The sequence below is a fragment of the Sphaerodactylus townsendi genome, linkage group LG06, assembly GCF_021028975.2.
Source record: "Sphaerodactylus townsendi isolate TG3544 linkage group LG06, MPM_Stown_v2.3, whole genome shotgun sequence".
NCBI classification, from domain to species: Eukaryota; Metazoa; Chordata; class Lepidosauria; order Squamata; family Sphaerodactylidae; genus Sphaerodactylus; species Sphaerodactylus townsendi.
The window spans coordinates 109,923,006-109,950,025 of record NC_059430.1 but is presented as its reverse complement, the minus strand read 5'-3'; the positions used below and the strand labels follow the sequence as shown (position 1 = coordinate 109,950,025).

Genomic DNA, 27,020 nt, shown 5'->3' with positions numbered 1-27,020 from the left:
AGCGTTTTTGCATCTGCACGCTGAAAACTGCAGAAACTGTACACCATGTCCTGTATTATTGTCCCCTTCATAACTGGTCCAGAACAAAGTTCCTCTCACCCTTATTGATGGGCTTGGAGTGTTGACATACCAGCAGAAGACAGTTTATCTATTAAACAATGAATCCATCTATGCCCTAGAGCCGTGGTGGCGAACCTTTGGCACTCCAGATGTTATGGACTACAATTCCCATCAGCCCCTTCCAGCATGGCCAATTGGCCATGCTGGCAGGGCAGAAACTAATTAGGGAATTGTAGTCTCTGAACATCTGGAGGGCCATAGTTTGAAGACCCCTGCCCTAGAGCAAACGGCCAGGTTTTTATGCACTGTCATAAACAAATTATCTTAATTTTGCTTTGTATGTAGTCTTTTAATTTTTTGTATCTTGTTTTACGTCTTTGTACTGTGCCATTAAAGGTTATCTGGTTAAAAAAAATTACAAAACAGCAACTCCCATCCCCATTTTTCCTATAGGTTTTGTTTGGGAGCCTGGGAAGGTTGGACCAAACGGGGATCAAGGAAACAGAGGTAAGGGACATCTTTGAAAAAAACACTCTTGCTACACACTTGAATTGTCTGGCTCCTGTGATCTAACCAAGGAGTCTCTTCTTCTCTACAGGACAAACTTGTGCTTTGCTGGGGGCAAGATACCATCTTTGCCCATTTACCTCACAATGAATTGACAGTCTTGCTGAAGTTTCCTCCTCCTCTGCCAGAGAGAAATGATGCCCTAGAGCTGACAGAATGGAAACTTAGGATGCAATTCCCTTACAATCTCTAAGAGCAGTGGTCCCCCATGTAGCACCCGTGGGCCCCCTGGCACACACCAGTGCATTTCCTGATGCCCATTTCCTTCTTTTCTAAAGCAGTTCTTACCCAAAGCATGAGCCGTTCCTGGCTTTCCTTCACCCCATTGGAGCAGAAGGTGTTTCAGAACAGATCAGAGGACTCGCCTTTGCATTCATAGGGAGTACTTATACATACACGGCTGCTTCCATCACTGGAGGATGTTTGACTTGGAACCAGTGGCGTGGGGGGGATGGCACCCCCTATGCCCTCCCCACTGAAAAGACAGTGTGATGGGAACTACACTTCCCAGGAGACCTTGCGAGCCCCAACTCCTGCAGAGGTCTCCTGGGAAGTGTAGTTCCCAACAGGCTATGTTTTCAGCTGGCTGAATTAAGGTAAGCGGGGGGAGGGGATGCAATTTTCCACCCCCAATGTGACCCCAATGGTGCATGCCTGGGGCACACACCCCTGTCCCATTGCAGCTACGCTACTGCTTGGAACCTCCCAATAATTGGCAACTGACCCTAGCACTCCATGGCAGCCATTTTGTGATTGTCCTTCTCAGTGTTCATAAAGTAACCGTAGGCTCAGCAATATTGGGGACACTTGAGAATTGGGGTTTACAAAGATGAGTAAGGATATGGAGGATATTCTCTGTGATATCCCCTTGTGCTTTTTGCTGCCAATGTTTTTTAACCAGTGTGCTGTAGTGGTTAAGAGTGGTGGACTCTAATCTGGGGGACCAGGTTTGATTCTCTACTGTTCCACGTAAGTGGCAGACTCTTATCTGGTGAAATGGTTTTGTTTCCCCTCTCTTAACACATGAAGCCTGCTGGGTGACCTTGGGCCAGTCAGTTTTCTTTGAACTTTCTCAGCCCCACCTACCTCACAAAGTGTCTGTTGTGCGGAGAGGAAAGGAAAAGAGTTTGTAAATCACCTTGAACCTCCTTACAGGAGAAAAAGGCAGGGTATAAATCCAAAATCTTCTTCCTCTTCTTAATTGTAATAGGTATATGCAGTGTGTGATGCTTTAGAGCAGCCATTCTCAACCAGGGTTCCGTGGTACCCTGGGGTGCCGTGAGCATGTCCCAGGGGTACCGCAGCAACTCTACCGCCCCCCTCATTTTTGTGGTGTCTCCCACTGGCGCCAGCAAGGACATGGAGCTGGCCCATGGGGCAGGGCCTGCCACAAGGTCAGCAGCCGCCACCACCCCCAGTGCTTTCCTTCACCCTGGGAAGCAAGCAAGGGCAATGGGAGGGGAAGGTGGAGGGTGGCAGCAGGGGTACAGTGAGATATGAAGAGTGAGGTCAAGGGTAACCTGACCTCGAAAAGTTTGGGAAACACTGCTTTAGAGGTAGTATACTGCAACAGGGTTATGACACCTTAGTGGTATACCTGTACTGATTTTTTATAAAGCCAGCAAAAAGCTCACCAGAGGTGGGGAGGTGGTGGCTGGGAGGTGGCATGCAAGGAAAAGGGCACTGGGTGGGGAGGGGGAAATGCAGAAATCCACACTTTCCCATTCACATGATGGACAAGCCTGCTTCAGCACCAGCCTTTCTGGAAAGATCAGAGCCTGGAAGGTTTAGGAAACACTGCGGAAACCACAGGGATTTCTCACGCCACTTTCTCTTATACTGATACAGAGCTTCTCTTGCATTTTGTCCATGATCAGGAGCCCGGGACTGCAAAGAACTGTTAGACCACGGGGAGATTCTTAGCGGGTGGTACACCATCTTCCCCGTTACAGGGAAAAGACTAACCGTGTTCTGTGATATGGAGACAGATGGAGGAGGCTGGCTGGTGAGTTCTTTGACCATCATTCATCTTGACTGACGGACATCTGGTAAAGTCATTTCCACACTGTGGATCTCCACTGGAAGAATGAGAAAAAAAAAATACACGTATGAAAGAGGCACCCTGTTTCATACCTGGTACAATCCTGGCAGTCATTTAATTTTTTAAACATTTTTCAATAGAATTGCAAACACAACCACCCCCAACAGAAAAAGAAACAGAAACTATAACACTATAACAACAGCAGTGGCATCTGTACAAGTGTGTGTATGTAAAATGCCATCAATCCACAGCTAACTTATGGTGATATGTAGGGTTTTCAAGGCAAGAAGTATGCTGAGTTATTGCCTGCCTCCACATGGGCTGAGAGAGTTCCGAGAGAACTGTGACTAGCCCAGGGTAACCAGCAAGCTGCAGGTGGAGGAGCGGGGAATCAAACTTATTTTCCAGATTAGAGTCCACTGCTCTTAACCACTACACCATGCTGACTCTCAGTGTACAGGTAAGTATACATAAAAGATGTCCAAATACTGAAAAATATGTCCATGCACAATTGGTGACTATATATGCAATACTTTCAAAGTTGATAAACTTGTAAAGTCCTCGATCCATTGGCTTACAGGACATGGACATTTAATATCTCCAGAACTGTCTCTGATTCCAGAAAACGGACATTCCCCACTACCGCGGGATCGGATTGCCAGGGCTGTCCTGATTGGCTGTCGTACCATGTCGGGGTGGATAGTTTCCAATGGAAGGTTCACCCCATCTATTACTGCAGAAATATGTGCCCACGGCTATCTAACAAGCCCCTGTTCTATTGAGTTAGTAAAAAGAGCAGGGGAATCCGAGTGTTCCTGCTCTCTTTAGTTCTCGAGTTCTCGTTTTATCGTTAGACCGGTAAATGTATGACCGAATCAGAGGAACAGGCGGAGCTGAGTGAGACAAAATCGAAACTTAAAGAAAAATCTGTGCGCGCGTTGAGCATTGCCTGGCATGTTCCCACTGGCTGGGAGCAATCGCGTCACTGCTAAGGCGGGAATCTGAAAACGAACTCAGTTGCCCGAAATTCCCCACCAATCCAGAATGTAAACGTGACCTGGCAAAAGTTGCACAAGCAACCATGTACAGGGGGAATGCGGGGTAAGGGGTAGGGGGAGCGACAGAGCTGGAACTGATCTGTGGCCCAAAGTTCGGCAGTGGGGAAAACACAAGGAAACCACGATATTTCCACTATTCTGGAACTAATTGAAAGTGGGGAAGACAGCAGGTCTCCATGTTCTCAGGTTGAAAGCCTTTCACATCAGCGATTATCTGGTCCTTTTAATTAGAGATGCCAAGGTTTGAACCTGGGACCTGGATTCTCTACCACTAAGCCACGGTCCTTCCCCTAAATAACACCTTGCAAGCAAGGTCCCCATCTGAGAATCTTTCCCCATTGCTTTATCTCTCTGCTGAGAAAAGTTTAACCAATTAAGTTCTTGCATGACAGACAGCTGGTAATGGCGCAAGACAGGGGTAAGAAAAAGGATACACTGGTAAGCCTATCCATTTTCCAAATGCATCTGGGCCACACATACTTGCCAATTAAGCCATGCCCTTTCATTCCCCCCAGGTGTTCCAGCGGCGACAAGATGGATCCATGCATTTCTATCGTGACTGGGAGTCCTACAAGAAAGGCTTTGGGAATCAGGAATCAGAGTTCTGGCTGGGCAATGACAACATCCACCTGCTCACCAGCAATGGTAAGTAGGGCTGCCGCCTCTGGACTGAGAAATTGCTGGAGGTTGGCGAGTGGAGCTTGGGAAGGATCTCAGTGGCCTATGATGCCATAGAGTCCTCCCTCCAAAGCAGCCACTGTTCTCCAGAAGAACTGATTTCACCAGTCTGGAGATCAGTTGTAATTCTAGCAGATCTCCAGGTCCCCCCTGGAAGTTGGGAATCCATTCTGGTTAAACTTTACTGCAGTTTGATGGTGGAAACAGAGGCAAAGCTGGGGAAGTGCTAAAAAAAACTTGGTGCGAATGGTCCATGTAATGATAAATGTAATGATAGATCAGTAGCCTTTGGTGGCCAGAAGCTCTTTTTCCTTTTTTTAACAGACAAGACACAACTTCACGCATTCTGCAACATACAACCATAGAGTTTCCAGCAAGTCCTGGAGCTACCCTTGGTCATTTCCACAAAGTACATGAGGAAGCACATCCCCTGCCCAAACTGGGAACTTGGCAGACATGATAATGAAACAGCCGGTCACTTGGGATATGAAAAGCCACTTAATTGGGTATCAGAAAGATTTTTTAAATTGGTATGGCAAAGGATGTTGCAGAATGGATGAAGGTATGACTTCTCTGCCAACAAGATAAGAGAGAACGCCATTAGAGGACATGCCACAATCTGCAGAACTATGGAAATTAATTTAAATTGATCTGAAAGGGCCACTACCAGAAATGTCAACTGGGAATCATTATTTTCTGGGAGGGTATGATAAGCTTTCAAAATATGTGGTGGCGCAACCCCATAAAAATTAAAGAGCTGACTCTCTGACAGACGCACATGGCAGACGTTATGTTGCAGCGTGACACATCAAAATTACTTAACACCTGCTTTTATCATCTGTCCTACAGTGAAACCAGCTACATTGTATTTATTTTATTAAATTTATGCCCCACCCATCCCAACCAAAGTTAGGCTCAGGGCACCTTACATACCAAGTTAAAATACACAAACACAAATAGCAATGCTACTAGAACACAGCCATACAACCCAGAAACCACATAACACCCCACAAATAATACAGTATAATAATACTACAACAATCTAATACATCTTCAGATAGCAAATATATCACAAAACAACCCCAGACTACACATTTTGCAGCTATTTCTTTCCATGCTTCTCTTCAGCGAGATTCAATACTCTATTTTTTTTATTTGGGACTTAGGAAGGTACCTCCTGCGGATTGATGCTGAGGACTTCAGTAATTTCAGAACTTTTGCCCTGTATACTGGCTTCCAAATCCTGAGCGAGAAGGAAAACTATAAACTGGTCTTGGGTGCTTATTCCCAAGGTGACATGGGTGAGTTATGGTTTTGGGTAGGGAGGAAAGGCCTAGATAGCCCTGGTTAGCCTGATATTGTCAGATCTCAGAAACTAAGTAGGGTCAGTCCTGATTAGTACTTGGATAAAGGACCACCAGAGGCAAGCCACCTCTGTTTCTCAATTGCTCTGAAAACCATACTGGTTGCGAAAATTCAGCTGTGATTTGATGACACTGTGCACCACTACTCGGCAATTGATTTTTACCAATGGCCAGGCATGACTGTGCAAATTTTATGCAGATTATGCAAACTCAGCTGTAGTAGAGTTTGAGGGCTGATGGGAATGTCACCCAAAGGCGAAAAGACTCTAGGAAGGAATTGTGAAGTTAGACAAATCTAAGTAAATGTTTATCAAATACTTACCTTTGAAAGTTATGGTGTCTCAAAAGTGGAGAGTTTGCCTCTAGAAGGGTCCCCAAAGGACAATTATAGGGTCAAAACATTCTGTTCCCTTCATGCTTGAGTGGATGGTATATGTCAGCATGCATGTGACTAGTCCTTATTAAGTCTGGCTTTTTTCTCCTACAGGAGATTCCCTCACAGTGCACAATCAGATGGCATTTTCAACGCACGAGAGAGATAACGATATCAGTTATACCGCCAACTGTGCTGAGCTATACAAGGGTGGCTGGTGGTATAAGGAATGCCACATGTCTAACCTCAACGGACTTTACTTGAAAGGGGATCACAGCTCTTATGCTGATGGCATCAACTGGAAATCTGGGAAAGGGTATCATTACTCTTACAAATACATTGCCATGAAAGTCAGACGACAGTAGGCAGTGGAAGGGCCAAGTATGCACTCAGTATCTTATGGTTAAGATACAGCACCACCACTAACTGTTGTTCCACCTTCCCCATTGGCTGTTGCTACTATCTTTGCTAATGTATCAAAATGTCAAAAGAAATGATGCCTTTAAAATCTAGCCTCTCTAGCAATGCGACATTTCTCTCTACATTCTACAGCGCTGTGGTACCCCAAATAAAACGTGCACGTGCTCACTAATGTGTAAGGAAGGGCTGTCTTACTGACTAATAGCTAATCAATAGATCAGGTCATAAACAGTGACTTCAGCAACTTGTTTACATACAAACAGTTACTTGAAAGGGAATTACAGCTCTTTTGCTGATGGCATCAACTGGGAATCTGGGAAAGGGTATCATTACTCTTACAAATACACTGCTATGAAAATCAGACCACAGTAGGCAGTGGAAGGGCCAAGTATGCACTCAGTATCTTAGGGTTAAGATACAGCATCACCACTAACTGTTGTTCCACCTTCCCCATTGGCTGTTGCTACTGTCTTTGCCTTTAAAATCTGTGACATTGCTCTCTACATTCTGCAGCGCTGTAGTAGCCCAATAAAACATACGCAGCATAATCTGAAGGTTTTGAGGCTGAAATTATTCGAAGGTGCTCCTGTGCTGGTATTCCTCTCCCTATTTATCCAAGCAAAGTGAGGTTCAGCTACATGTTATTAGTGGAAGGGAGTCAAGAGGAACTTTACACATGTCCTATTTTGTTCGTTTTGTTAAACCAGATTTGGGGGTCAGCCTAGACTAAAACAATAATTAACCTTCAAAAGTGCCCTCATGCTGGTGACTTCCTTCCTCGTATTGCCAGACCAAATGAGGACTAATCACAGTTATTCAGTGAGAGGGAAACAAGGGAAACTCTGCACATATTCCAGGGCTCTATTTTAATTTCATGAAAACAATGAGTCATAGTCAGGGCTTATCCAAAAACCCCAAAATCCTGTTCACAGAATCCAAATCAGAAATCTCTTTGCCTCTTCCCATTGGTGTATGTATGTTATGTGCTGCCAAGTGACTTCCGACTCATGACAACGGCATGAATTAATGACCTCCAAAATGTCCTGTCGTTAAAAGCATTGCTGTGGTCTTGCAAACTGAAGGCCAAGGCTTCCTTTATGGTGCTTATCTGTCTCACATTGGTTCTTCCTCGTATCCTACTGCCTTCCACTTTTCCTAGCATTATTGCCATTTCCAGTGAGTCTTGTCTTTGCCTGGTATGCCCAAAATACAATAGCCTCAGTTTGGTCATTTTAGCTCCGAGGGAGAGGTTCAGGCATGACCTGATCTAGAACCCACTTATTTGTCATTTTTGGCAGTCCATGGTATCTGCAAACCTTTCCTCTACCACCACATTTCAAATAAATCCACTTTCTTCCAGTCAGCTTGCTTGACTATCCAACTTTCATATCCAATCCATACACAGTAATGGAGGACACCATTGTATGAATCACCTTGATTTTGGACTCCAGCAACACTCCTTTATCCTTAAGGATGTTCTGCCTTTCCATGCTTCAATCTATTTCTAATTTCTTGGTTGCCTTTTGTCCGATGACTGAACCAAATAACAGAAAATCTTATGACAATTTTAATCCTTCATTGTCAACCAGAAAATTGTGCAATTCCGCAGCGGTCATTCCTTTTGTTTTCTAGGTGGCGCTATATTTTTTAAAAAAGGATATTTGTCCACGCTTTCCCGTCTGTTTCTTCTCTCTATGGTTCAGCTTTCTCTTCTCGCGAGGACAGACGGCGCCGAGGGTAGCCTTAGGAAAGCTCCTTACTCAACCCCAGACAGAAGCCCTCTCGGTGACGTCAGCGCCGGGTCTTCCTCCCTCCCCTCCCCTCCCCTCCCCTCCGACTTCTTCCCACAACACCCGGTCCGGCCCCGCCTCAAACTCCTGAGTGACGTCTCCAGAGCATCAATGGGTCTCCCGGTACGGCCAATAGCCCCGCCTCTGCTCCTCTGAGTGGCGTCGCCCTCGGCCAATGGAGGAGGGAGGGAGGCGGGGGCGCACAGTCGGGTTGGGCGCGGGCTTCGCCTGTCAGGGAAGGTGGCGCGATGGCGGCGCTTTATGCTTGTACGAAGTGCCACCAGCGCTTCCCGTTCGAGGCTCTCAGCCAAGGCCAGCAGCTCTGCAAGGTCAGGGCCGGCAGTAATTGGGGAGGCGGTGGAAGAGAGGGACCCATGGACCAGGAATCCCTTGTCCTCTGCCCCTTTGCATTGGAGTTTTCGTTTAGCCATTTTCTTGAGGGTGACCTTAGTCCTAGTTTTTTTTCAGCTTCTCCTCGTCCCCGTCCCGCCAATGTGGAGTCTGTGTGTGAATGTACTGGCCTACTTCGTGGGGCTGTTGTGAGGATGGGAGGAATAATGTGTGTGCAACCTGCCCCACCTTTTACGACTGTTGTGAGGGAAAGCGTGGTTAGTGTGTAAGGCTAGGATGTGAGAGACCCAGGTTCAAATCCCCGCTCTGCCTTGGGAACTCATCAGGTGACTTTGGGTCAGTCGCAGTTTCTCCGCATAATCTAATCCATAGGGTGGTTGTTATAAGAAGAAAAAAGCCCTTTTGGCTTCCAGCTGCGGTGGGGGGGAGCTAGGTAATATCAAACAAATAAATATAATGTTTGGGGAAGGGAGAGAATAATGTGTGTGTGAATTCCTGTCATTCTAGACCTGCTGTATTGTTTGCTTTTCAGATGTCCTTGCTGTCTGATTTTTACTCTTTAAAATTTTGTAATTTGATTTGGATCTCAGTAAGAAAGGTGGAGTATAAATGGTGTAATGTGTACTCCCCAAAAAGGCTTGGGGCATCTTAAACGCTACCATATTTGTTAAAGCCAGCTTTCCTGAACCAGAGATTGTTTTTACTAGGATAAATGCTGTTATGCAATACTTTTTATTATTATTGGGACAGGAAGGGTTCTGTGGCTGCTAAGAAAAGGATACAAACTGGAATTAATTTATAATTATTTATTAGGAAGACTTGCAGGATTGGTGGAAAGAAGACTGTGGAGAGAAAGTAGAGCTGTATTTGTATGCCTCTGGATATGGTGCTATTGCTCATTGTTCCTGGATTGCCCACTTGCACAGCAACACTGTGTAAATGTGGCTGTGAACTGCAAGTTTGTGCACAGTTGCTTGTGTGGAGGGAGGAGGGGTATAAACCCCACTGAACTTGACATGCTGACATCTGAATAAACATGGAGTGGATTGAGCTGTAGATTAGACAATGGGGCATTTGGAAACTCATTAGGTTCTTGTGCTTTTCTTGGCAGAATCAGTTGATTCTCCTAATTCAGTCTTTGTTGAAGAAAGATGAATTTAGTTATCCCTGTCAGTGTGTCTATATATGTGTGGACAGGCATTGGCAATGTTTATTCTGACTGTTTTAAAGTGGAGTTGTTACTTTGGTTTGAACAAGTGAGGGGGGAACGCTTTGAAGGAAATGATGATGGTTTCTTTTGGGCAAGAAAAGCTTATTACAAGTGGAGGAACTGGAGCTGTAGTTTGGGAAAGCTGATTAGAGAAATTGTTTAAAAATGGGGTCTCTTAACTAGGTGGTGTGTTGCACTGAAGAGATTAATTGAGATGCTGGTTGCTGTAAAGTATCATTACACTGTGACTTCAAGGACTGTAAGTTGTTGTGTCTGTACCTGAGGAATGTCCATTCTTGTTTCTCAACAAATTGTTATGCTTGGGATCAACCATGCAATTTGTGAAAAGGTGTGCGACTTCCTTATGAATTTGTGTGATTGTAATTGGTGTCAGCATTACAGAATCCGTGCTTCACGTGTACACCACTGGGGTAATGTGTGAATGAGCCACAAAAAAAGACCAAATGGGGGGAGGCCATAGTGGTGTATAAGGTTGTGCAGTGGGTGGCACTTGTTCTGTGAAGCTAGGGGAAAGTTTTCTATATTGTTGTATTTTTGCTCAGCTGGGTATCTGAAATGACAGTTGTATTCACCTTTGTCTTTATGGTCTTGTTCTGTTTTCAGTCCTAGGCAGAAGTATTTCCTTCTTTATGAGATGAAACAGGTGCGAAGGCTGAATATTTGTGTTTCTTTTAAAACTAAACCCTATATATAACCTTTCCATCTTTTCTCTTTCAGGAGTGTCGAATTGCCCATCCTATGGTAAAATGTACTTACTGTAGAACTGAATTCCAGCAGGAAAGGTAAATGCTTATTGTGTAAATGCTACCGTGTTTCCCCGAACATGGGACATTGTCTTATATTAATTTTTGCTCCCCAAGGCACGCTATGTCTTATTTTCAGGGGATGTCTTATTTTTCCGCTCCACAGCTAGATTGTCAGGAAAATCGCAACCATGTTCTTGAAGATGTCCTGTACAGGGGTCTTTCATTCCCAGTAGCTTTCCAGGCAAAAGCTTTTTAATCTGCCTTCGCTTGTTGACATGTTTTACTGCCTCCAAGTGTTTGTTTTAATGTTAACAGTATTTTAGCAGTAACGGTATGATGTTCCTTTGCAAAGTTATTCAGTCAGCTTTTATTTGTTTACTTACTTAATTCATCATCTGCCTTTCTCACTGAGACTCAGGGCAGGTTGCGCAATTAAAAACAATCCAGCTGGTCTTCAAGCATAATGAATCATACAAGGGAAACTAAAAATAATCAATGAATTTGGGTGCTGTGTGGTTTCCGGGCTGTATGGCCGTGTTCTAGCAGCATTCTCTCCTGACGTTTCGCCTGCATCTGTGGCTGGCATCTTCAGAGGATCCTCTGAAGATGCCAGCCACAGATGCAGGCGAAACGTCAGGAGAGAATGCTGCTAGAACACGGCCATACAGCCCGGAAACCACACAGCACCCAAGTGATTCCGGCCGTGAAAGCCTTCGACAATACAAATCAATGAATTGTTCCATAATGTGTATGTGCAGGTAGTAACGTGTTGTATTTCCATCTTGTAATGTAATTATTTCTTGTTCCGCTAGCAAAACCAACACAATATGCAAGAAATGTGCTCAGAATGTGAAACTTTATGGGACGGTAGGTGCCAAAGTTTTCATTATCTTGTTCCCTTCTGCCATGGAGACTGATTTAATTCCTGTAGTGGAATACTCTGTCAAATGAGACCAGGGCCCTGTGGTACTTATCTCAATTCTGCAGGCCCTGTAAGATGGAGCTATTCTGCCATGCCTATAGATGAGGATAGCAGTGTGTTCACTGCAGAAGGGGAAAGCAGGGTAAAAATCAAATAAATAATTGAGAAAAAAGGTTCAATTCCTGCTGGGTGACCTTGGGCTAGTCACAGTTTGTTCAGAACTCTCTCAGCCCCACCTGCCTCACAAGGCGTCTGTTGTGGGGAGAGGAAGGGAAAGGAGTTTGTAAGCCGTCTTGAGTCTCCTTGCAGGAACGAAAAGGGGGGTATGAATCCAAACTGCTCCTCCTCTTCTTTTTCTTTTTTTCCTTTTTCTTCTTCTTCCTCCTCCTGACAATGTGGGAAAGTGGTTAGCATATTTGGATTAAGACCACAGAGACACAATCATATCCTCAAAGGGCTGCTGTGAGGGCAACGACAAGTAGAGAACCACAGATGCTGCCCTGAGTTCCTTGCAGGAAGGGTGGGATAAAAAAGATATGCAAAATTAAATGTATGTGATGTTTCCAGATAATTATTTCTTGTAGTTTTTTTTTGTTACTTCTCTAATCTAACCTTGGGAGAGTTTGAAGAGTGCCTGTAGGACTGAACATTTCTAATCTCTGCTGTGTCCATCTTTTTTTTAAAGCCAAAACCTTGCCAGTATTGCAACATAATTGCTGCATTTATCGGTAACAAGTGCCAGCGTTGTACGAACTCTGAGAAGAAATACGGACCCCCACATTCCTGTGAACAGTGCAAACAACAGTGTGCCTTTGACAGGAAAGATGACAGGAAAAAAGTGAGTCTCTGTACATTTCAGTACCCAAACTGAAGAAGCTGACCCCTCTGCAGTTTCTCCGTATCAAAAGGTGATAGTCACACAGCCTTCAGGCATGCATGTATGCAACAGAACTGGACTTGGTGATCACTCTTTGTTGAACATACATTTCAGAAGCATTGGTTTAGTTAGCCTGAAACTGAGATTTCAAGCTAGAGGTTTGCAGGCATCTGATGAACTACAATCCATATTATTTGTGATTTGCTGGGTACGGTATTTAAATTCACCCACTGATGTTTCTTGAGGCTTCATGACTTAGGGGTAGGGAGGGTGTTTTCACTGTTCAGGGGCAAGAAAGAGGCATGAAGCAGACTGAGTGGACTTTACATAGAAATAGAAGATTAGACAAACGATGCCTCTTCCTGCCACAGTCCTGATGCAAATCAGGTACCCCCATACTTGATAATTCAATTTTTGAAAGTCACTGATCGCTGCAGATACAAAACTCCTGGTATACCTCTGGTTTGGCTGTTACTCTAAAATTGGATGTCTTTCTGGTGTCAAGTGAACATACAAAGCTTCCTTATATTTAATCACAAGATTGGTTTCTCAAGATCAGTGTTGTGTACTCTGACTGGCAGTGACCCTCCAGGGTCTCAGTGTAAGTCCTTCATATCAATTCCTGCTTTAACATTTTTAAGTGGAGGTGCCAGGGATTGAACAAGGGATTTTCTGCATGCCAAGCATGCCACGACCCCTTGCCTGAGTGAGAAGTAACCTTTGAACTGAATAAGTCGAAGTCTGGAATACAGATAGTGCCTCTACAGGCAGCATGATTTAGAGCAGATATGCCTTTCTACACATGATGCAGAGTAGATAAATAGTTCACTGTGAAGGTTGCGCTCCAGTGTGTGCATTCTTTGGTAGATAATTGCCGACCAGGTCTGTTCCTTTCCTGTCTTTCAGGTGGATGGGAAGCTTCTCTGTTGGCTTTGCACGCTGTCCTATAAACGAGTGTTACAGAAAACCAAAGAGCAACGTAAACATCTGAGCAGCTCTTCCCGAGCAAGCTTGCAAGAGAAGGAACAGTATGGTAGACTCAGCAGCAGTGGCCACTATAACAGGTAATTGCTTCTCACTGTCCCTGTTTTGCTGTCTGCTTCCTAATATGCCAATAAAGGCTTTCTGTTAACTACTTATCTGTTAACTGTCTGCTTCCTTTTGTAAGAGAAGAAAGCTGGACAGTGCAGTAGGAAAAATGGGTTTGTTTTTTCAGTAGTTAATTTGTCGGTGTTTCGGATTCCAATTGCATGAATGTGAAACCCAGCGATTTCTAGCATAGTCTTGAGTGTCTTCCTACATTCATCAGTTCAGTGGGAGTTGTATGATTTGTAAATTGGCAGTAGGAGAATAAAGCCACAATTTATTTATTTATATGTTTCTTTTCACATGTGGGGTGGTATATTTTAATCAACAGTGTGATTTGTAACTAATAAGTTGTGCAAGTGACAAGGTGCATCACAGTGACTTCTGGGGAGCTACATTCTCTTGAAACAGATTGGTGAAGAACTATATCCAGAGCATATCACGCACTGTTCTTTGGATATGCTAAAACTGGTATTGCAACAATTTCCAGTGAGTGATTTTTCCTTTAAATTTTGAATTTCTTTGCATCTAACGTTTGAGCCAAACATTTCAGTTCAATTATTCATAACCATTGGGTATTAAAATGAGGTACTTTTCAAATTGGTTTACTAAATAAAAGTCAAAATAAACATGCTAAATCAGATCACACTCTATTCGGGACATTGGATATTTTTTTCCAGAAAGTTTTCTGATTCTAATTTTTCTGGAAAACCCACATGAATGCCTATACCTTTTTTCCTAATTACATAGCCACCAAAAATTATTTGAGTTTGGTTAGCTCTTTCTCTCTAAGTGCAGCAGTGAGACATAGGCAATTTTGTTAAAAATGATGCAATGTGTAAATCTACAGGATATTTTTGCATTAAATTTTCTTAAGCGGCAGGGAATTGTCTTAACGATTTTGATGCAGTTGTTGAAACAAGGCAGTAGCACACTGGCTAGGAATTGCTGAGCTTCTGAATTATTACCAAGGTCATTGTCATCTTTGTCCTTTTTTCAGTCAGAAAACATTGTCTACATCATCAATTCAGAATGAAATCCCAAAGAAGAAGCCTATGTTTGATGCCATATCAGCCAACGGGGACAGGTGAGCCAGTTACATTTTAGAAATGTTGGTGGGCTGGTCCGATGAACCTTTATTTTAAATTACCTGTAATCGGCGCCAGTCAGAGCACTTGGATGCAGTTTGTTCTCAGAAGTGTGAGGTCTCTTGAAAGCTTGTCTTGCCACTGGGGAGAACCTTTAACTATGTGCTGTATTTTATTATGGTTGAGTGCAGCGGTATATTCCAGGCTACCGTCATTGACTTCCTTCCGCACAGGGATTATTCCCCATTCTGTTCGCAATGTTGCTATGAATGCAGAGCCAATTGCAGCGGCAACAGAGCTTCTGTGTGGGGAGATTCCTTTTGGTGTCCCTTTTCTTCCCATCTCCCCCTCTGCTCTCCAGTTGCTGCCTGAGTCCTTTTTGCCTTCTGAGTTTTTTTTAACAATAGTGGCCATATTACTGTAGAGTAGTATCACTTTAGGCATGTATCTACTATTGATTGAAAAAAGGCTGTCAGCATGCACATGGGAATGGCCCCAGGTATGGACAGAGAGCTACAGAAGCTTGCACCTTTCCACCCACGCTTTCCCCCAAACTCACTTTGGGTATGATCTGTCAGAAAAGATTGTACTAAAACAAGTTTGGGAAAGAGAGCAGCTCAGCCAGAGAAGGCCCAGAATGTGACCTGAAAGGGATCCACTGTAGTACGGTGAGGGGTGGGAGCATGGAGAAATGCTTTCTACCTTAGAGCAGGCTTCGACTAGGCAGCGTGCGACAGGATATGGTAAAAGAAGGCTGCTGTAAAGGGACAATGTGTCAGATCTCTTCTCCACACCCCTCTCTACTTCTGCAGCAGGGAGGCAGCAGCTGTTTCTGAAGGCTATCACTTTTGTTCAGCTGCTTCTGTGTGCCTGAATGTGTGGTCTACACCCCCCCCCCCTTTACATTAGGCAACAACAGTAAATGGAATAGAATAGACTTCCCTTTGACTTACTAGGCAAAGTTGGGGGGAATATATATTCAGACATAAGCCTCTTTGACATGCATATTTTCATTCCTCCCTTTCCTCTCTGATTCTCAGCGTTCCTTCCTCTCCCGAGATGCTTTGCCCCCCTATCCAGAGTGCCCCGTCCGTGTTGGCGCAGTGGGCCGCTTCCCAACAGAGTCTCGTTGCCCATGATTGTCCTGTTTCTCGAGGCACTGACATCGCGAAGTGAGACCACCTATCATTTTCTCCCCCTCTTGCTTTTCCCGACCTTGGGAGTATTTTTGTGTGTCTCTCTCCTTTCCTGGAACCAGTCCATACCGATGGATCTTCTTATAAGAAGTCATCACGCTAAGATTGCAGGCCACAACTTCTAAGTGGGTCTTCATTCGTTGCCAGTTGCTCATTAGCCTTGTTTTTGGCTCTCCGGTTGACCTCCATGTTACAACGACCTGACGTGAATCGGTTGCCCTTGGCTGGACATGAAAACACTGGAGTAGAAATAAGTTACTGTGATGCCAGAGTTTAAATATTATATTGGGCTAATAAGCCTCATTGGGGAAGATCAATCCTAATCCTCTTGGAAAAGGATTGTTGCAAGCAGGTTGCAGTCACCTGGCTTCAATTCAAATAAGGTGTTTGCACTGAATGAAATTAGGGTGATATCTCTTGATTTTAGCGGTACTCAGGAGAGAGCACAATGGGTTTGCTCAGTAGCTACGCATGGCCAGGTTCCTCCTAACACTATCTCTCAGTATGCTTTCCATTTAATGGTACCCCAGTACAGAAGGATCCTCATGCTAGCTAAGGGCACTTACGCACATGCAGAATAAGTCACTTTCAATGCATTTTGCAGCTGGATTTTACTGTGCAAAATAGCAAAATCCACTTGCAAACAGTTGTGAGAGTGGATGGAAAGTGGTTTATTCTGCATGTGCAAAAGTGCCCTAGGCCTTTCCGTCTAAGGCAGTGGTTCTCAACCTTCCTAACGCCGCGACCCTTTAATACAGTTCTTCATGTTGTGGTGACCCCCAACTCTAACATTTATCCATTTTACAGATGGAGAACACTGATGCAGAGAGTCTTAGGCGACCCCTGTGAAAGGGTCGTTTGACCCCCAAAGGGGTCCTGATCCCCAAGTTGAGAACCACTGGTCTAAGGTAACCAGGGGACATTACACAGGTATCCCTTGTAGCATGGCATTTACGAAACCCTTTTATTCTCTTTCCTGTCATCTCCTCTTAGCAGGTTTTATTGCCTGCTTGCCCTGCTGCCACGATACTGCGATGGCTTTGCCCCATATAGGCTTTGTTCAACACCTGGAGGTCTTCAGCCCCTTTCCCTCTCTCTGTGTGCTCCCATTGAACGCTTCCTGGTTTAGAACAGACTGAAGTTTGCCATGATGTCCGAATCAGGCGCTCCAAAGCTGCACTTAATTCCTCAGCCACAAATCAAGATTCCAAGCTGAGATTCAACAGTAGTTTGGGATTCATGTCTGCAGTCAAGAAACAAACAGTTTTCTGAGTGTAGCTCTAAACTCATAAGCCTTTGGTGCAGCAAGCAAAGAGGGGAAGGGATTGCTCAAGGCCAGCAGCTTCCATGGCTCATTCTGGGACCAAACAAATCACTTTGGAATGTAGCTGTAGTGGGAGTGATTTAAAACTTTTGAGGTAGTTTTGCCACTGCCCAGGTTGGTACTGTGAGCAGGGCCTTAATGCAGGCTACGCCTCAGATTTCTCCACACCCCCTCCCGTTTTAGTTTACCATGTGATAAGTTGCCCTTTTTGAACTTGTTTGCAAATGCCTTAACCATCCAGAAAGGCACTGCTTCCAGCCTTAGTTTTACTGTGTCTTTTTATCTATTATTTTAAACTACTGATATTCTGCCTTCAAGTTGGCTTGCACAATAAATTCAAATCATAAGGCTAGTGTAGAGCCTTCTAAAACTTTGTGTCAAGACAGTGGGTTTCCAATCTGCCTGCTACAGAGGTGAGGTGAAGGCTAGTAAATTCCTCTTGCATAATCCTCAAAGAAGCCTTTGGTGATCTCAGGTGGGCCTGAAAATGAAGTGTCCATCTGGAACAGTGTTCTCTGAGCTTCTTCTTGCCCATGTTTTCATTTGTTTTCTTTCTGTGATTTCTTAAACCCTCTTTCCAAGTTGAGATAGGCCTCCAAAATGACAAGGAACCCATAGAATGACAGCAGATGGAAAACACAGGTGGAAGAAAGCTTGGCGGTAGGGGATTGCCACAGTTTGGTGCCCAAATCAAGGGAAAACATCTGTGTGAAAAGATCCCAGGTTTGGTGTTAGCTGCCACGTTTCACCTAGGTTTGTACGATGTCTTGCAATGTTGTGGTTCCCCTTGGATTTGCATTGGCCTTTGGGAACCATTCAGCAATTGCTCTGATAATTTTGAATCTAGATGTGGGAGTGTGGGATCTTACATTCAAGTTGCCAAATTCAGAGGCTGCGTGCTTTGGGCAACCCATGAACAAGGCTCCCTTTTTTTTGTCGTACAAAGTAAGTGTTGGTATTGAGGGCATTATGTACTTGTGGGACCAATGGCATAGATTCCATGGGATAGGGTTTTTTTTCTTTGTGAAATAAAACATGATGCCCCTAGGGAGCTGGGAGATGTGTAGAGGTACATACTGCCCTGTAAAAGGCAGAGCCAAGCAATCAAAGGCTGTCTAACCCAGAGACTTAAAATACTTGTTAGAAAATAGAAGATTTGCGGAGGTGGGGACACACCCACAGTAGCCTAAACTCCAGAACACAAAACCTCAGGCTGATAAGAGTTATCTTGCCAATTCATTCACTCCGTTTTTAAAAAAACAGAGATTTTCCAAAACATTAGCATGCCTTCTCTAATTTCACATCAAATCTACCCTAGCCCTCGGCAGCAACACCATATTCTCACCAGAAATCATTGTGTATGTATTCAATCAGGTCTTTTGGTGCATATGTCTCAGCATGATTTGCTGTGTTGTTGCCTGGTTGGCCCAGGCTAGCTCAGTATTTTCAGATCCTGAAAGCTAAGCTGGGTTGGCCCTGGTTAGGACTTGGATGGGAGACCCAAGGAAACTTTGGATATTTACACAGAAGCAGCCAATGGCCAACCACCTCAGAACAACTCTTGTCATGAAAACTGTATGGGGTTGCCATGTCTGTGACTTGATAGCGTCATGGTTTGCTCAAGTGGATACTCTCTGGGTTGTTGGGCAGAGATGCGTCTTTCCCAACGCTAGTTCCCAGAAATCATTTAACAGGTGACATCAGGGACTGAGTCTTGGAATCCATGAATGCAAAACATGACGGGGCCATTCACCCTACAACAAAGATTTTTCTCCCCCATGCCTTTTCTATACTCCTGGCCAAGGCTTTGCTCTGGCAAGCAACCTGCCCCACGCCAGAGTGCAGGAGATGCATGGAGACAAAAAGTATCTTACCAAAATACTAAATATTCATTTTATGTGAATAGCACCATTTTCTTAGATGCAAGATCCAGGGAATTGTCTAAATAAGCAAATGGAGTTGGGGCCAGTTTAAGTCTGGCAAGCCCTTCTCCTGTCTGAAGGCAATGCCTTTCAGCTGTGCATTTGGGTTGCTTCTTGATGGCTCCTGTAGAGGAGAAGAAGAGTTTAGATGTATATCCCCCTTCCTCTCCTGTAGGAAACTTAAAGGGACTTACACACTCTTTTCCCTTCCCCTCCCCCTCCCCACCCTGTGAGGTGGGTGAGGCTGAGAGAGCTCTGAAAAGCTGTGACTAGCCCAAGGTCACCCAGCTGGTGTGTGCTGGAGTGCACAGGCTAATCTAGTGTCCCAAATAAGCCTCCACAGCTCAAGTGGCAGAGCAGGGATTCAAGCCCAGTTCCCCAGATTAGAGTGCACCTGCTCTTAACCACTACACCATGCTGGCTCTCGTATATGCATTGACGTGCCTGTCATGGAATGCACAACCTGTTGAACAGCTCCTGGCCATTTATTCCCATTTAAAGCTGTTCCTAATGGTGGGTTGTGTGAGCCACAAGCCAGGTGTCCCTTGTTGCAAGGTTGACTGTAGACAAACTGCCCTCTCTCATCCTTGGCTGGCTTTCTAGGGCTAGCAAGACCAACCTTCTTTATGTGGCTGTGATTTCTGAAGCGCCTCGAACGTTTGAAATGCTCTGCATAATGTTTTAGATGGGCACAGGCAGCTCAGAGTGCTTAGACGCAGTTCTTGCTGACAGGCTTTGGAGCGAAGGAAAGTTTAAGCCCTCTTCCAACTGTAATTGTATCCACCACCATGTGCCAATATTTAACAGCTTTGGGACAAATTCACCATGCATCAAAAAAACCCCACACATTTTCCATTTCACAGTGCCAGCATTTTCTAACAGTTGTGCCATGTATTTTGGCTAATCTACTCAGGGCTAAGTGCCACAGATTTGCCATTTTTATTCGATTTTCATACAGTGTAAGGCACTGAAAAACTTGAGCCTTTTTTGGATAGAACGACTATACTATCCTGCATGTATAATTTTTTTTCCTTCCAGTTCTCTGGTACTTTCTTAGTTATGACAGAGCTGCTATGGCAGCATCTTTTATCCTTCTCTTTATTATACTTGCAACTTCCTCTTGGGCAGTTGAGAACCACCTACATTTTGTTTCCATTATCCTGTCCAAGTTAGCTTAAGACAACATAGTTGTCCCATGTGCTTTCACAGCAAGCCCTGGGTTCTTATTTATTTATTTATTTATTTATTTATGGGTTTTTTATACCGCTCTACCCCCGAAGGGCTCTGAATTCTTCCAATTCCTCTTCCAATTCCTCTGAATTCTTCCAATTCCTCTGTTCCCAACAAGATTTTTTTCTAGGATTATTGTTGTTTTAGTATTATTATTTTTAAATATATATTATTATTTTATTAGCATTTATATCCTGCCAATTGAATTACCGTGTTTTACACTCTGTGTGATTGAGTGTGAGGGCGTTTGGCCTTATACAGTAAGTGCTACCTCTGGCTTCTTGAATTACCCACTTTGACAAAGATCAAAGAGACTGCAAAACTTAAAAGAAATTGCTTTGAATTATCTGGAACTAAGGCAGGGTAGGGTGGTATAGCAGTTGGGGCAAGACTGGAGAGAGCCAGGGCCAAATCCTCAGCTGAGAAGCTCAATAGGAGACCTGGGCCAGTAATACTTTCTCAGTTTAGCTTTTCTCACAGGGATTTTGTGAGGGTAAGATTGGAGGGGAAGCCACCCTGAACTGCTGGGAATAAAGGTGGGATGGGTTGAGAGAGAAAAATAACCAATTGATCAATCTTTGTTGGCATAAGATATCTACAAAATAATTTTACCAAACATGATACACTCCCATTTCTACTCATTGAAGTTGGCTATTGCACTCCTTTGCTTAGCTTGCCTCATAGTAATTAGGAGGAATTTGGCTACCATCACTGTTGTTAGAGGATGCTGGTTGGCTAAGAGATGTGAAACTAATTCCTTGTCAGGAATTCTTTGGCCATTCATTAACAGTGGTTTAATAATAATTTAATGCAGTGGTATATAATGATCACAATGCACCAATACAAGTGCTGCTGTTTCGGGTTGTCAAAAGAGAACAATCAAGCTAATAGTATCTTGATCAAAATCAAACTCAGGCTAAAGTAGCAGAATTGAAGATCCTGGCAGCTTTTGGAGCATCAGAAAGGCTGTTTTGGATCGAATTGCCTTATCTGGGTGCTTAAACACGAGTCAGGAGGAACCAAGGTGAAATTTTGGTACCACTACTGAGAAAGTTGTGTCCCAGATAACCACCAACTGCACTTCAGTCAGTGGGGTTACTGACCAGGGCCTCCGAGGAATACCTTAATACTCAGGCATCTATATAAGATTTATGATTCAGGAATGTTCTGTCATATTACAGGATATAGCCAAATAAATAAAGGCTTTCCTTGGAAATGGCCAAGCCAAAGGAAGCACTGGGTGATCAATGATTGGGTCTTCCAGAAATCTCTTTTTTGATACATAGACCAATCAGAAGCATCAGTTCTGATGGGGACTGCATTTGCCTGACTGCTTTGCCTCTTGGAGCTGCTGTTTGCACTGTGGGAGGAGTGATAAAAGCACACTTGGGGACTGCAGAAATGCGAATTATTTAGGATCTGGTTTGGCTTGCCAGTTTAATTGTGGTTCAGCTCTGACTAATTGCAAGCAGGTGAAAAAAGTGAATTCAAAACAGAAGTACAGCCTTCCCCTTGTAGGTTTTATCTTGTGAATGATTGTTTTCTTCCTGACTATGACCCTGAGAAACAGGCTGCTCGTGGTGCCCCATGGAGCAAATGTGCAGCAGAAGATCTGAATCAAATAGAGCCGTGTGTAACAAGATGCCCTCCTCCTTGTCTCTTGCAGTTTTTCTCCAGACCTCGCGTTGGATTCTCCTGGCACAGACCATTTTGTGATCATAGCCCAGCTGAAGGAAGAAGTAGCCAGCCTAAAGAAGATGCTACACCAAAAGGACCAAATGATCCTGGAGAAAGAGAAGAAGGTAATATCCTTCGGCCTGTCTTTGCAGGGCTGCAGGCCAGTTTGTTTTAAAAGATGCCCCGCCGACGTCTTCATCGGGAAATTTGTGCTTAATGTTGCTGCTTGAAGAATGGAGCTTTGCTTGGCATAAGCTTGATGCCGCTGATGACCAGTGTGCAGGCAGAATGTATTCTGCTCTCTTCAGAAGCTCTGTGAAAGAAAGCAGGATGGTGGTTCTTGGTATCAAACTCAAGTTTATTCTCATCAAATCGGGAGGCCTCCAAGTGCATTTGTGGGACCCTGTTATATATCTGTGTCCTTATAAAGCATAAAGAAAGACGTGTATATTAACTATAAGTGAGGTTTCTTTCTACATTTCTCACTCAGACATTATGGACAAACCAAAGCTGATGTATGACAGACACAAACCCAGTTAATGCTTGGGCTCCTGCATTCCTTCCCCCTGAGCAGGGCCCTGAGACTGACAATGGAAACCCTCAACTAATGGCAATATGTTGTGATGTCCCAGTGCAGGTGCATTAAGAAATTAGGGTTTGAAATTTGAGGAAATAAACCTCAGTTTGCTAAAGGTGTCCACATCTAAATAAGAGTTTGTCAAAGGTTTCTGTCTTCAGTCTTGGCATGCTGTGCAAGGGAAAGGAACAAGGACATATGTGAGCCTGGTGATTTACGAAATCTGTACCTCTCACAAACAAACGTTAGTTTGACTGAATTAAGCCTGGTCCATGTTGTTCCCAATGTGTTTCACACACCTGACAGTTTCACCCCTTTTATGTTTTTTATCAGTTGGAGTCATTAGCTCGTGACATCTTGGGTATTGTGTGCGCACGTCTGTATGTTATTTGCCATCAAATCTCCTCTGACTTACTGTGACCCTATGTATTAATGACCTCCAAAACATCCTAAGGTTAACAGCCACGCCCAGTTCTTGCAAACTGGAGGCTGTGGCTTTCTTTACTGAATCAACTCATCTCACGTTGAATCTTCCTCTTTCCTACTTTTCCTGGCGTTATTGTCATTTCCAGTGAGTCTTGTATTTGTCTTGGTTGGCTGACTTCAACAATTTCAGTTTCTGCAGGGCTGCCCTTGTTGCAATGTGCTCTCTCCAGTATAGAGCAATATAAACTTGCTCGTTCTCTTCCGAGCCCAACCCATTTGTTCATTTTTTGCTACAGATAACTGAGCTGAAGGCTGATCTGCAGTATCAGGAATCCCAGATGCGGGTTAAAATGAACCAAATGGAAAAGACTCACAAGGAAGTCACAGAACAATTGCAGGTAACTTTGGGTTCACTGTTGTGGCTTCGTGGAGCTGATTCACCACTGTACTTGTTGCACCCATTCCACAAGCGACCTGTCTGTGTCCTGTGATGTCCCTGTGCATCTTCTAGTTTTTGTTCAGAACTCTATAACGTTCATCCCTGTAGCTTCCTGTCTATCTAAACTACAGCTTTAGATCTTCCATTTTGGGAGAGCCCCTGGCTCTTAGAAAATTGAGTCAAGTTGTTAAATTGTCCCAGATAGTCCAGGCACAATTTAACAACTTTCTGCTAAGAAAAAATACATTCTTTAATGGGTGGGATGTGGTGACGGGTCTGTGCAGCATCTTGGATTTAAAAATAAAGACAGAACTAGATTCTGTAGATTGGCAGCTGCCTGCTCTAGGTGCAGCAGCAAATATTGGAATAAAATTATACAGTGCTGATTTTTAGAACATTGCAAATTAAATAGGTTTGCACGATTCATGCCTGTTGTTGGACAGTGCTTTTAAGTGTAGAATTTTTAACTGTTTTTCTTGCGCTGTTTGCTGCCTTGCTTGTGTTCCTCGGGGCCCTACCCTGAATTTCGTGCCATTGCCCACCCTGAATAATTGCATCCCCGCTGCATTTAAAACACACTCTCTTTCCTTTGTCCTCCCTCTGTTTTCAACAGGCCAAGAACAGGGAGCTCCTGAAGCAAGCCGCTGCTTTATCGAAGGGCAAGAAGCCCGAGAAGCCAGGAATGATCACCTCCCCCTAAACACAATGCCGAAATTCATCCCACCACAAAGGAGCCTTTGAGCTAAGATCCTGACCAGCTCTATTGGAACCTTTCCTGATCCAAACTTTGATTGCCATTGTAACAGACATAACCTGCTGTGCGCGGAGACTCAATCGCATGCTTGAATGCTGGGTTTTTGATAACGCAGTTCTCTTGTTGCTGTCCAGCAACAGGGGATGCTTCCCATTATTGCCACCCCTCCTGGCTCCTAACCCCAAGACACTCTCAACATGGACATATTTCAGAAATGGTTTGATGATTGCTGCCATACAGGAAACAGGGATTGTTTTGGGAACAGGAGATTTCTGTTGCGCGCTCTCGCTCTCTCTTTGTTCTGAGCATATGTACGCAAGGGCCGTCAAGACACAACTGACTTATGGCAACCCCAGCGAGGGCTTTCAAGCCAAGTGAGAAGCAGAAGTGGTTTGAAATCCAAGTGCCAGCCTTGCTTAGCTTCCAAGATCTGACAAGATTGGGTTATACCACACTGCGTTCCCTTCCGATATATCCAAGGCATACAGAACTGAAAGCCCTTTTTAATGTTTTCCTTGCGTTAAAAAATTTTTAAAAAAATCTTGACTCTCCTTATGCATGAAGCATCAGGCCAGAATGCAAGAGCATTTCTAAAATGCTTTGGGGTTCTGTGGTGCGTGGGAGGGTTGCATTAAACCAAACAATATTGTCGTCTGGATTGCTAGAGAGTTAGCATCTCTGTTAACAGCTTACTGGGAAGTTCATTTGTATGCAAGAGGCTTTTATTTGTTTTATTGTGCTAATTTACATGGCTTTTTGTTTTCAAAGAATAGTGGTGGGCTTGGGGGGTTTTATCATCAAGACTTCGCTTCTTTCTGTGGTTTGTTACTCTCTTGTGGGGAGGAAAGGTTGAAGGAGGTGGATTTTTTGTTAACATCTAATGTAAGGCCAGACCTATCCTGAGGAATGCGGGCTTTATCCTGACATTAATGACACACAATTATTTGTGTGTGTGTGTTGTTAAGTCATATCTGACTTACAGTGACTTCTGGTGCGGTTTTCAAGGCAAGAGATGTGCGAGGTGGTTTGCCATAGCCTGCCTCCACGTCACGATCCTGGTATTCCTTGGACGTCTCCTATCCAAATACTTGGCAGGACCAACCCTGCTTAGCTTCTGAGACCAGACTAGGCTGAGGCTATCCAGATCAGGGCATGCACAACTATGCATGTGTTTTTTTGTTGTGGGGAGGAGTATGCCCATACTGTTTTGAATTGCAGTGGTGCAAGAGTACAGGAACTAATACAAAGGGAGGACAAGTGTTCTCCAAAATTATATTGGCTCCTTGAGGGTCGGGGGAGCATTGAGAGCTCCAGGGAGACTAACCATGTAGCCCTCTCCTAATTGAGTGGAGAAGGCAAATGAATTTGGCCCCTGTTTTATTCAGGCACCCAAAGACATCTCTCGGGAAACCGATTGTACAGCATAAGCTGTGGCGCCAAGGAGGGAGAAAGCTAAGTGGCTCTCATGTGCAGGGCCTCGGCCTGAAGAGGTGGTTCAGAGCCAGAGACCTGACCTTGTGAATGCATGCTATCCAGCCATTTGAGCTGAGAAATTAATCTTTTTAAAATTATAAGATACAGGACAGCTGCTCTGCTGGAGCTTTTTACGGATATTTTAAAGCATATATATATATATATATATATAAAGGATGGTTTTCTGAAGAACTATGATCCTTGAATGTGGATGGAGGGGATGACACGAAAATGGGTTATTTATATTTTGTTGGGGCTGTTTTTTTGCTTTGAAAAAGAAGTCTCAGCTTGTTTTAAAAATTATCACCCTGGAAACCTATAACAGCGGAGACCTAATTTTTATACGTAAACTTTCTTAGAGGAGGAACCCTGATTGGTAGGATTTTTTTAAAAAAACCCAATATTAAGCAACATTAATTTTAGATTCTCTGGTCTATGGAAATGAAGAGAAAGATGGGACTTTCTGTAAATAATATCTTTTTTCTCAATTGTGGTCAGACTCGATCATGCATTTTAAGTGGGTGATTTATAGTAATGCTGTTTCTTTTTCTTGTTTGTAATGATGACTTTAAAAGAATGCTTGGATTTGTATAAAAATGTAAATATTGCGGGAGAGGGGAAGATCTGGGAAGGGGAAATCTTCAGTGGTTTCATGTTTTGCTGTTTTGTCTATAATCCTTTCTCGGTCAAGTCAGCCAAACTTTTCCTGGTCTTGGACCTGATCCAGCATAGACCACGGGCATTGAAGCATTAAAGTGTAAGGAACTGCTGGTGCTATTGTGGAATTTGCTGTACTTAGAGGATTAAACTGTATTTTCTGTAATTAGGGTTTCTCGTTTCATGTGACTCTTTCAATATTGCCGCATTTACTGCAGTTCTTATTACTTTAAAATGCAGAACTCCACTTATATGATGGTGGACTGTACCATCAGGTCATAGCTGACTTTGGGTTACCCGTAGGATTTTCAAGGCAAGATACCAATAGAGATGGTTTGCCATTTCTGGTCTCTGCATAGCCATTCTGGAGTTCCTTGGTGGTCTCCTGTCCAAGTACTGACCTGGGCCAGTTCTGCTGAGCTTCTGAAGTCTGACGAGATTGGTTGTTGAGGGTTTTCCGGGCTATATGGCCGTGGTCTGGTAGATCTTGTTCCTAATGTTCCCCTGCATCTGTGGCTGGCATCTTCAAAGGTGAACACAGAATATATAGGCAGAGCACAAAATAAAATAAATCAACAAACAACCGGAAATAAATAAATTATGGCTCTGTACATATTAAAACTAAACCCCATTAAAACACAGCGTTCTAATTACAATAAACACAATAGATGGTGTCCCACAGCTAAACCCCCT

At 43.9% G+C, this 27,020-nt stretch overlaps 2 protein-coding genes across 6 annotated transcripts in view; both read left to right on the top strand.

Annotated features, from left to right (window-relative positions):
* Window positions 1-7,100, top strand: part of LOC125435892 (ryncolin-3-like) — a 51,124-nt gene extending 44,024 nt beyond the window's left edge. For all 4 annotated transcript variants that reach the window (XM_048502361.1, XM_048502365.1, XM_048502364.1 and 1 more), the window contains 5 exons: window positions 514-567; window positions 2,505-2,632; window positions 4,242-4,371; window positions 5,571-5,705; window positions 6,256-7,100. In XM_048502361.1, coding sequence (XP_048358318.1) covers window positions 514-567; window positions 2,505-2,632; window positions 4,242-4,371; window positions 5,571-5,705; window positions 6,256-6,506 — 698 coding nt within the window. In that variant the 3' untranslated portion in view covers window positions 6,507-7,100. The remainder of the gene's footprint in view (window positions 1-513; window positions 568-2,504; window positions 2,633-4,241; window positions 4,372-5,570; window positions 5,706-6,255) is intronic.
* Window positions 7,101-8,566: 1,466 nt separating this feature from the next.
* On the top strand, window positions 8,567-26,493 carry FAM76A (family with sequence similarity 76 member A). 2 transcript variants are annotated; one of them, XM_048501325.1, is made up of 10 exons: window positions 8,567-8,680; window positions 10,651-10,715; window positions 11,492-11,546; window positions 12,287-12,439; window positions 13,385-13,542; window positions 14,565-14,651; window positions 15,693-15,824; window positions 21,991-22,126; window positions 23,301-23,402; window positions 24,057-26,493. In XM_048501325.1, exons 1-10 carry the CDS (start codon window positions 8,600-8,602, stop codon window positions 24,141-24,143), a joined length of 1,056 nt encoding a protein of 351 aa, XP_048357282.1. In that variant the 5' UTR covers window positions 8,567-8,599; the 3' UTR covers window positions 24,144-26,493. The 2 variants fall into 2 exon arrangements, with proteins under 2 accessions (XP_048357282.1, XP_048357283.1); XM_048501326.1 differs by lacking the exon at window positions 15,693-15,824 and having other exon boundaries at window positions 8,568-8,680.
* The last annotated feature ends 527 nt before the right edge of the window (window positions 26,494-27,020 follow it).